The sequence below is a fragment of the Achroia grisella genome, unplaced genomic scaffold, assembly GCF_030625045.1.
Source record: "Achroia grisella isolate CSIRO2021 unplaced genomic scaffold, CSIRO_AGI_Agris_v1 utg598, whole genome shotgun sequence".
NCBI classification, from domain to species: domain Eukaryota; kingdom Metazoa; phylum Arthropoda; class Insecta; order Lepidoptera; family Pyralidae; genus Achroia; species Achroia grisella.
In genome coordinates this window covers 356,694-368,842 of record NW_026712958.1, presented here as the reverse complement: position 1 = coordinate 368,842, position 12,149 = coordinate 356,694, and the positions used below count along the sequence as shown (strand labels likewise).

The following is a 12,149-nucleotide window of genomic DNA, read 5'->3' as shown; positions in this document are numbered from 1 at the left end:
CTATTCGTTAAGGAGCTATTGCTCCTTAACCGATAGCCCGATTTTAGTGCAGACGCGTTACGACATATCTTCGTCGGGAGAAAAAAAGCCACACATGCCTAATGTAAAAAAGTAACTGTAACATAGTACATAGATACATAGGTACATTAGCCGTGTCTGTAGACTGTCAGCGAACAATATTATACCTACATTGAATTTTCGATTGTACCCAATCAGGAGTTCGATACAGTTATATGTATATCTATTATGTACGTATCTTTGCAAAACAGATGTCATGTAGACCGAATTCTCTGCCATCTATTTTCATGCTTTATTACTAATCACCCACTAGTAATCCGAACTGCTTCAGATATAGCGACATCTAGCGCCTACGGCGGCGAAATAAAATAGCCCGAAGAATAGCCCGAGTTAGGAAGGAACCATTTTCTTGTATGGGATGGGGTATCTGTATGTAATATTATATTATCTGTGATCATACTTAGCTCCAATCTTTAATTTCAGTTCAATCAGTCGACAATTTAAGAGGATTTGTACAAACTTTCATCCCCTATTTTATCCCCTTAGGGGTGGAATTTATCAAAATATTATCTTAGGGGATGCCTACGTCATAGTAGCTTTATGCATGCAAAGTCTCAGCCCGATCGGTTTAAAATTGACAAAGTTTCATTTAAACTTTCATCCCCTATTTCATCCCCTTGGGGTTAGAATTAATAAAAATCCTTTCTTAGCGGATGCCTACGTCATTACATCTACCTGCTTGCCAAATTTCAGCCCGATCCGTCCAGTGGTTTGGGCTGTGCGTTGATAGATCACTATGTCAGTCAGTCAGTCCTTTGAGTTATATCCTTACTAATATTATAAATGCGAAAGTAACTCTGTCTGTCTGTCTGTCTGTCTGTCTGTCTGTCTGTCTGTCTGTCTCGCTTTCACGCCAAAACTACTGAACTGATTTAAATGAAATTTGGTACCCATATAGTCTAGACGCTGAGGAAGGACATAGGCTACTTTTTAATGCGAAAAAAGGGTTGTAAGGGGTTGAAAATGGTAATGCAAGGTTATCTTTATGCGGTTGAATACACACTTATTATAATAATGGCTTAACTAAAAAATTAGATATTTTGGAAAGTCTACTTTATAATTGTGTTATTAAGTCTATTTTCAAAAATTTTTAATTTCTGAATTACACCAATATTGTACTAGATATGCGACTTATTGACGCTCATATGTCATAAATAAACATATCATGTCATTTGTATAAGCAGCGTGCGCAACTGATTATTGTCAATCCGTTGTCTCCTTATGAATTTAAATGAATAAACGTTTGCTCTGCAATTTTATTTTATAAATACATAAATATAATCCTGGTATAGCCTATAACTGATGACTCTGCTCTTGGACAAGAGCGTAAGAACATATTATTAATATTTTTGAAGAATAAAACAACATATAATATTAAAAATGTTGTCAATACATATGAACAACATTTCCTTGGAAGAAACAACATCTACCGTTCCATCCGAGCTATTCAGGTTCGGAATACGCGTTTCTCCATTCTGGCCAGTAGAGTCAGAGATATGGTTCGCGCAAGTAGAGGGATAGTTTGCAATTTAGAATATCACATCTATTATTTTGATTTAACAAAATTTTATTATGTTATTGGCCAACTGGACCACCAATTTTCAAAAGAATTTAAAGAAATGTTTAAACTGTTTATTAAATATAAATAAATATGACATTTAAATTTGTAAATATCACATTGTCACCATTCAAGGGGTAAAATAAAATAGCAGATAAAAGTTTTTATGGAAATTCGTCATATTTGAAGCTAGAACGATGAAGCTTTTTTCTTACGCTTTTTTGGGTCAGTTTATTTAATAAATACCTTACTAATATTATGAAAGTGAAAGTGACTCTGTCTGTCTGTCTTAAAAGCCAAAACTTCTGAACTGATTTAAATGAAATTTAAAGTCTTGATCTTGAGATAGGACATAGGTTACTTTTTAACGCTAAAAAGGGTTATAAGAGACTGAAAGAGGAATTTTTTAAAAGTTTAAGCTTCAATCTTATTTTTTTGCGTATTGATTAGATATAAGTTAAGAAAATGGATTGTAAGGGTCAAAAGGGGAGTTAAAATGTTGTATGCATGTATTGTCATTTTTTAAAGCTAGAAACTTGAAACCCATTTATTAGGCTGTTGAGAAAATATCAGTACCTACCGCCACAGGACTCAGCCATAAATGGTTACAGTATAGCGACATCTTATCATTGGTACATGATGACACTAATGTAAGTAGCATTAAAAAAAACAAGAAAAAGGGTTATAAGGGGTTGAAAGGGGAGATGTAATGTATGTATGGTATGTATGGAAGTATCTTCATTTTAAAGATAGTAGTTTGAAACTTAGTTTTTGGCTGTTGATTGAATTGTATGGAATTATGTATGGAAATTTCATTTTTGAAGCTAGAACGATGAAACTTTTTTTTTGGGTTAGATTATTAATATATATTTTTTATTATTTGCTCAAGGTCACTATTTTACGCGGACGAAGTCGCGGGTACAGCTAGTATATATATATATATTTAGATTAAGACTAGCCATTGCCCGTGCCGTCGTCTGCACAAACATTACATTTGATTTTTTTCTAAAATAGGATATGTAAATTTACTATTTAATATCATACTTTACATAAGATTGTCTTCAAAATTAATTTAGAGCGAATCGACGTCATTCTGAATTCGACGTTAAAATAAAGATATTAAAGTCTAATTTCCCATTTTTTTAGTTAACATCCAAGGTCATATTGAATTCGACTTTAAAATCAATGCTTTAAAGTCTATTTTCATGTTTTTTTTTTGTGTTAATGCAATTTATTGCTTAGCGTGAGAATATAAAGCTCGTACCGAGATAAAACGCACACATGTTTTTGCTCGCAAACGAAACGTGATAGTTAATTGAATACGTGTCGCAAATGGTAACACGCTCCCGAAATGTACGCACATAAAGCTATTTAAGTACAATGTGACCATTTATTCTTCGACTCAAAACGGGACACAATTAACAGACAGCCAATGAAAAAAACTCTTTTTTAAAATTATCCATTCAAAAAAAGTTATCAATTAAGAAATATATCCGATAAATATAATTAAACATTTTGTTTATTCATAGATAGTTTATATTTATCTGATAAAAATAAAATGTTTTGTTATCGGAGGAACAAATTTGACTTTGTAAGAAGTATTTAAGTAAGAATGACACTCTTGGCACATTTTTTTTATACTCACCTTAATTACCAACAACTAACAACCGGCTCGTCTACCCAAAATTTCGCACCGTTACCGAAAACGGGACAATTTTGCGTCCCAGAGTCCGTTTCGGGGACACCGGGACTTGTAATTATAAAAAGGGACTGTCCCGTTCATTACGGGACGTCTGGTCACATTACTTAAGTACAATCTTGTTTGCTACAAAAACTACGGAGTAGACATTATAACTAAATTTATTTATCACTAGCTTTTAACCGCGGCTTCGGTCGCATTGAATGCATGAAATAAAAATTATTTAGTTTTTATTTTAATAAAACATATCCTATGTTCATTCTAATATTCGTAAGAGCTTCGAAGTTCTTCTCACCTCGAAATCATACCGAACTGACGGTAGATTTGAGATATCATAAGAGTCTTTTAATAGACCTACATGAATAAAGATATTTTGAATGTGAATTGAATACGTGTCGTAAATGGTAACACTCACCCAAAATGTACGCACGTAAAGCTAGTTATGTACAATCTTGTTTCCTCTACAAAAACTATAGAGTAGATATTATTGCTACATTTATTTATCATTGATGTATTATGTACGATAGATGAGACGGTCTAAATATCTGAAATGAAATTAAATAAAATGAAACGTGATGGCTAATTTCAGTTTCATGCCAAACTTGAATTTAATAATTAATCTGTATTATTGTAAACATGTACAAAATTCATTTGAAAAGATTGCGAGCTGAGTTATTTGTCAGTTCTTCTCATCTCGAAATCATTCTGAACTGTCGGTAGATTTGACATATCAAGAGTCTGTAATAGACCTACATGAATAAAGATATTTTGAATTGAATACGTATCGTAAACGGTAACACGCACCCAAAATGTACGCACATAAAGCTACTTAAGTACAATCTTGTTTGCTCTACAAAAACTATGGAGTAGATATTATAACTAGATTTATTTATCATTGATGTATTATGTACAACAGATAACACGGTGCAAATACCATAGAAACATTTCTTTTTGACAATTAATACAATGCTATTTAGTCATAGCAAGCAGACCTTGTGTTATAGGTACTAGATAACTGATATAAATACTTAGATTTTTTTTTTGTAACTACATACATAATATGTATACATAGAAAACACCCAGATAAATACAAAAAACTTAAAACATTGCAACAATTACAAAAAAAATTCTAGAAGAATCTAGGATGTTAGTAATTAATAGTAACTAGTGATAGGTAATAGCTAGGTAAATAATAGCACAGATAACATAATATATAGTAACTAACTAACTACCCATATATTATTTACTTACGCAGTATTTTTATAAACCCCATGGCAATTTCTATATGACTAAGATATTTTTTTTTTAAAAGAGTCACGATTGAACGACCATGGATAGTAAACTGTAGCAATAGTGCCGCAAATAATAGAGATAATTTCAGGCTGACTCGGCCTATTCGAATGATAAACGGTTACCGGAACTTATGAACACTTGAAACACAGGGGTGTTTTGTTATCGTTGTCGACCTAATCTCTAACCAGTTAATACATAATACCTCAATGTTATTTGGAGTAAGTAGGTATGCTAAATTACCAGTTTATGTAAAAAAAAATACACAATGACTCCAGGTGGTGTTCAGTACTGGGGTAACAAATTGAGTCATTTTTTTTATAGTATTGGGGGACAAATGAGCTTGCGGCTCACCTGATGGTGATTACCGCCGCCCATGAGCACCCGCAACACCAGGGGAATTGCAATAGCGGCTGGAGGCCTCTTAAATCAGAAATGTATTTGTAAATATATACATATTATATATAGAAAACACCCAGATCGATACAAACTATTATACTCACGAATATAAATTTCTGTACCGTGCGAGGAATCGAACTTGCGACTATCAGAAGTAAGTGTGCTAAACCACTAGATCACTGGGGCCGTCAATCATCACTTTGTGATTAATTTAAATGTTATTTTGATGTATGTACCGTATTTATATTCATATGCATGTAGCAAAAAACGGTTATTTCAATATTACAAACAGACACTCCAATTTTATTTATATGTATAGACTATGTTAATGATAAAAATAAATAATATATAAGTGTGGGTGTCTCATTAAATGTATAATAATGTTGTTATCAGGTGGGCGTGCTGCCCATCGGGGGCGCAGTACGGCGGGCCAGAGCACCGCGCCTCGCGGATATACCCAGGTAATTTTTTTTCTGTCTATAATTCAGTTCATCTCGCATGATCGCTCTTGCACGAACAGATGACTTTTATGTTATACTAGCTTTTGCCCTGCTTGCGTCAATTTATCCCCTTAGGGGTGGAATTTATCAAAATTCTTTCTTAGGGGTTGCCTACGTCATAGTAGCTTTATGCATGCAAAGTCTCAGCCCGATCGGTTTAAAATTGACAAAGTTTCATACAAACTTTCATCCCCTATTTTTTCCCCTTGGGGGTAGAATTAATCAAAATCCTTTCTTAGCGGATGCCTACGTCATAACATCTACCTGCATACTAAATGTCAGTCCGATCCGTCCAGTGGTTTGGGCTGTGCGTTGATAGATCACTATGTCAGTCACCTTTGAGTTATATATATATATATATTTACTATTGTTTCAATGCATAGTGTTAGGTTAGGGTTCACATCAATATTGTAGAAAAATCTGATACTTTAAAAATATTAAAAGAAGGTAGTTTGTGTGTTATTACAAATATTGTAAATAACGCCATCTAGTATTTATGGACTGAAAAATTTTTTACAAATTTTTTCATTTACAAATTTTCATCCCCTATTTTATTTATTAAGGGTAAAATTTTTACACACTTTGTATGACATATTTACTTATACTTAATCAACAGCTCGAAAAATAATTTTCAAGCTTCTAAAAATGACGATACTTCCATACAATCTTTCATATACTCTTTCAACCCCTTACAACCCTTTTGTCCATTCTCATGATTTAGACTATCTGTGTACCAAATTTCATTTATATCGGTTCAGTAGTTTTGGCGTGAAAATGAGACAGACAGACAGACTGACAGAGTTACTTTCGCATTTATAATATTGGTAAGAATAACCCCTAATTTTAGTGTAGACCGTTTAAAGTTTGTGCTGCATTGGAGAGTCGTAAACTGTTACGAGGGTTGTCCCCGCCCCATAAAGTTGGCAACACTGAAACTTTTTTATGCGATTTGTTGTTTATTTGCTTCAAGCCTAATTTCACGGCTTTGAATTTTAAAAGTAGGTTTATTGCAAAACATATTTGTAACTAATAATCTAAATATATATGAATGGAAGCGAATAACATATTACGCCGACCCCAAATAAATGGGATAAGGAAGAAGCAGATGATGATGATGATGAATCTAAATATATATAAATCAAAGGAAGTTAGTGATCTATCAACGCACAGCCCAAACCACTGGACGTATCAGGCTGAAATTTGGCATGTAGGTAGATGTTATAACTTAGGCATCCGCTAAGAATTTTGACTAATTCTGTCCCCAAAGGAATAAATAGGGGATGAAAGTTTGTATGAAACTTTGACAATTTTTAACCTATCGGGCTGAGACTTTGCATGCATAAAGCTACTATGACGTAGGCATCCCCTAAGAAAGGATTTTGATAAATTCTACCCCTAAGGGGATAAATTAACGCGAGTGAAGCCGTAGTAATAATAATTACAATCAATCAATTTATAAAGTTCTGGTACGTTAACTGTAATTCCTACATTCCAAGTTTCTTTATTATTTATTTCACATTAATTCAATCAACTCATTTTAGTTTATAAAAAAATAAAATAAAAGTACATTATTCACCCTCGATGATATAGCTGAAAATCAGTGTTTTGCTCCTTGAGTGATTCTCCACACTGAGCTGTGTACCAGTTTTGTATTGCTGTAGCACACACGCAGGTTTACCCTTATTAATTTGTTATATTATAGGTGTTTAACACAATGTACTATAGAGGTACACTACAATAAAATACACAACTATTTACACTGCGTATATTCGTCACTGCCGTGACCAGAAAAGCGACCAAAGAAATTTTTTTTTCGAACTACTCTAATGCTGTTGGCCGTAGCTGGCCTTTACAGCTTCACCGGACGTTACGGGCGAGTGCAGATGGCACTCCAAACTAAGGAAGGACTTATGGAGTGGCTGAAGGCAAACTCCCGTCTGACGGATACGACTTTAGTCTGAGGGCACGACTAGGGGTTCGAACCTCGGCTCAGGCCGTCGTAATTTCGATCGAGGGGCGCCCGGGGGCGCCGGTGTGGAGCGCCCGGGCGCGCGCAGGCGCCCGGTTGAATGCGCGATATTGTGTGTTTGAGGTCGTCGTCTTCGCCGGCGAGGACGGTGTCGTGTGTGTGTGTAAAAGTGTGGTCGGGGTAGAACGGGTAGGCCCGTGGGGAGGTTACCTGCCGTTATGGGGTCGTCGGGGTCAAAGAAAATTAATACAATTCCAGTACATGGGTTGGGATAAAAGTCAAACTTTAGCGCGTTTCAATTTTTCCACTAGCGCCATCTAGTATCATAGATGTGAAACAAACTTAGTACTTTAAACAATAGGTACCTGTCATGTGATGTTATAATTAAGCCTATATGTGTGTACTAAGATACAAATAAAAACTATTATCTATCTATCGATCTTTACTCACAAACATAATTCCTTTTTGATGGAAAACAAACAGTTTTGTTTGATGGAAAGTAACTGCTACTCGTCACTATTGTTGAAGTGAAAGATTCAAGTTGAAATGGCTCGGAAACGTTTTTTCCTCTTTAATTTCAGACCAACGTAACAAATCTCAATTTAAGTAATTGAAATAGAAATAGAAATAATCTTTATTCAAATAAATTTAATATAAGCACTTTTGAATAGTCAAGTTTTTTTATTCTACCACTCATTCGGAATGCAGATTCATCACAAGAATGAGAAAGAAACTTGTGTGTTGCTCTTTTGAATAAATATTGATTTAATTATATTTACATTAACAAGGATTAGGCATGTGACAATCAACATAGAAACCGCTACGCACTTAATCTCTGTTCAATCAGATAACATTGTTGGCACTATGAATTTTAAGTTAGATATTTTCTGCAAAAACATTATTATCATTTATAAATTCTTCAATTTTATAATAAGCTTTTATACAAAGAAATTATTTTATAACATATTTGAATCTTTTTTCTGAAAATTGAGTACAGACTCTGGCAGTTTGTTGTAAGACCTTACGCAATTTCCATAAAACGAATTACTAGCTTTTGTCAAACGGCACTTAGGTAAAACTAGTTTGTTGATATTACGTAAGCTAATTACTTGATATATCGAACATTTACTTGTTCCCTTACGATTTGTTATATCAAGGTTGCACAACTGATATAAATACTTACTATTTACATATATTATAATAATAATTATAATAATACGAAAATTCGTAACCTCCTCAACAATATCTTCACCCAGCACAACCTCTCCCACACTTGGCTAAGGCCCGTGTAGGTGAGTATTACCTTCTTTTAAATCCATAAAAGAAAAGAAAAAAAAAAAAAAAAAAAGAAAAATAATAATAATACATGTGGTGTAGGTGTTTGGGTATCATACCCAAACACCTACATCATAGCCTGAAACAATTACAAAAAACATTTTACATTACCCTTCAAAAGGCTACCATCTTGAATACCTGTCGTACAGTCCGAAAATTTATAGAAATCGATGAAAATAATATAACACCAGTCACACCAGACACATAATAAGTACACACACACTCACACATACACACACGCGCACACACATACACACACTCTGCACTTACTTGATTTCGGCCCGTAAGTGTGGAGAAAACCAGCAAAAGCTGAGAAAAAATAAATAAATACAACAATAATAATAATAAGCACCGCCATGATCAAGTTGCTACAGTTATACATCTATATATATCACATAAACATAAATTCATAGAAAGCAAAGTTCCATATTACAAATACACCCCTATTAATGTATTAGAAAATGATCACTGTAAACTGTACTGGGATAGAACAATAATTACTGACAAAACTGTACATCACAATAGACCAGACATAGCATTACACGGCAAAATCAATAAAAAAGTATATCTTGTAGATATAGCCATCCCAAACACACACAATATACAAAGCACAGTCAATGAAAAACTAACAAAGTACACAGATCTAGCAATAGAATTAAAAAAACAATGGAAAGCACACACCATCCACATAGTACCCATAGTTTTGTCATCCACAGGAATTATACCAAGAAGTCTTATCAAACACCTAGACACGTTGCATATCCCCTCCTCTACAATAGACCTATTACAAAAAGCCGTCATACTATACACATGCCGAATAGTCAGAAAATTTCTTTCTTCGTCACATAACTCATCCATGCTTGGCTAAGGCCCGCGTTTGAATATATTACCCCCGTAAAAAGGGAGATATGATTATTAATAATAATAATAATGTAATCTATAAAAATTGCCATCTCCTCTCCTTAAGAGGGGAGATGAGAATTTTTGAAAAACAAAAAAACTCAGGACAATTCTCACAGCGCCATCTAGACCCAAGTTAAGCTAGCTAAAGCTTGTGTTATGGGTACTAGACACCTGATACAGATACATAGCTATTTTTTTTGTAAATACATACATATTATACATAGAAAACACCCAGACCGATACAAACAATCATGAATACAAATGTTGATACTGTGCGAGGAATCGAACCCGCGACCATCAGACCACCGAGGTCGTCAATATGTATGTATTTAAAAAAGTATATATGTATTTATATAAGTTGTCTAGTAAACCCCATGTAAACCCCATGCTGATGTAATAAATATATATCTCTGGACAATTCACACAGCGCCATCTAGTCCCAAGGTAAGCAGAGCTTGTGTTACCCATAACACATATATCCCGATATGTTATTATTATTATCTTATAGTAATTTTAGATTATTTTTTTTATATGTAGATAGTTCGTGGACATGCCTTAACTCGTTTAATGATATCGCCGTGATGTTTGTTGTGTCTACGCCGCATCATTAATTGAACGCGAGATGATATCATTCACCAATCTTAGTAAATTAAGTGTTTGTACCACTGATACGGATCGGTAGAGCAGCTACTATTTATTTTTAAAAATGACAATAAAACTGTGCAGTCTTTTGTCGGGATAGTCTAATGCTGTTGGCCGCAGCTGGCCTTTACAGCTTCACTGGACGATAGGGGCGAGTGCAGATGGCACTTCAAACCAAGGAAGGACTTATGGAGCTGCTGTAGGCCCACTCCCGCCTGACGGATACGACTGTAGTCTGCGGACATTGCTAGGGTTCGAAACTCAGGCCGTCGAAATTTTGATCCACGTTTGAATTGGATGTGCTGACACAAACAATCGTATTCATGAATACAAATGTATGTGTCTGCGAGGAATCGAACCCGCAACTGCCAGAAGTAAACTGCAAGATCACCGAGGTCGTATTTCAATAATAAGGTTTGTACCGTAATAATATACTATACATATAAATAAAATTGGAGTGTCTGTTTGTAATATTGAAATAAACGTTATTTACTACACCAAAATAATATTATTTACAATTTCTGTCTGTCTGTATGTCTGTTTGTTCTGGCTAATCTCTGAAATGGCGGGAATAATTTTCACGGGACTATTATTGGCAAGTAGCTGATGTAATAAGGAGTAACTCAGACTTAGGCTACATTTATTTTAGAAAAATAAAGTTAAGTTCCACGCGGACGAAGTCGCCGGTACAGCTAGCATATATATCTATGTGTGTGTTATATATATTTATATAAATAATGCTTGTCAATAAATGTTTTTATTTCCCTACTTCTTTTAAACTTATAGAATAGAATAGAGTAGAGTAAAGTAGAATAGAATAGAAAATCATTTATTCAAATAAACTTAGAAAAATAAAGTTAAGTTCCACGCGGACGAAGTCGCCGGTACAGCTAGCATATATATATACGTGTGTGTGTAATATATATGTAAGTGTGTATATGTATATTTATATAAATAATGCTTGTCAATAAATGTTTTTATTTCCTTCTTTCTTTCTTTAATATGTCTGCTCTACGTATTACGTTCCGGTGGTGGAGTCAATGAGCTAGTATAGTTTTATTAGTCTTCGATGACCCGAGAACCATTCTCTTATATTATTAGTGTATTCTATAAATTGAATGAATTGTTGTTACAAATAATATATCCCTAGCGTTTAGCGGTTAGCATTGTCGTGTCCGATGTTAGCGGGTTCGATTCCTCGCACGACACAAACATTTGCATTCATGTGTATGATTGTTTGTATCGGTCTGGGTGTTTTCTATGTGTAATATGTATGTATTTATGGAAAACATATATCTATGTATATGTATCAGTTATCTAGTACCCTCTTATATTATTAGTGTATTCTATAAATTGAATGAATTGTTGTTACAAATAATATATTTACTTTATTTAATTTTAATTCGGATTACATCCATATTGTGTTAGTAAAAACTTATAAAACTATGATAGTAACTTATAATATACATATACGTATTTAATTCATATATCTGTGTCCACGTCCAGAAGCACTGGGTCCACAATGCAACGTTATCCAGTGCCTCTGGAGCGGACAATCAGGTATATTAGCAACAGTTTTTATCCCTAGCGTTTAGCGGTTAGCATTGTCGTGTCCGATGTTAGCGGGTTCGATTCCTCGCACGGTTCAAACATTTGTATTCATGAGTATGATTGTTTGTATCGGTCTGGGTGTTTTCTATGTATAATATGTATGTATTTACGAAAAAAAATTTCTTTGTATTTGTATCAGTTGTCTAGTACCCATAACACAAGCTT

General features: G+C 34.1%; 1 protein-coding gene across 1 annotated transcript in view; it reads left to right on the top strand.

The window, feature by feature from the left end:
• Positions 1 to 4,834: 4,834 nt before the first annotated feature.
• The window catches only part of LOC131848863 (calcium/calmodulin-dependent protein kinase kinase 1), a 121,254-nt gene continuing 113,939 nt past the window's right edge, over positions 4,835 to 12,149 (top strand). The window contains exons 1-2 of the mRNA XM_059198810.1: positions 4,835 to 4,846; positions 5,418 to 5,485. Of these exons, the coding sequence (XP_059054793.1) occupies positions 4,835 to 4,846; positions 5,418 to 5,485 (80 nt within the window). The remainder of the gene's footprint in view (positions 4,847 to 5,417; positions 5,486 to 12,149) is intronic.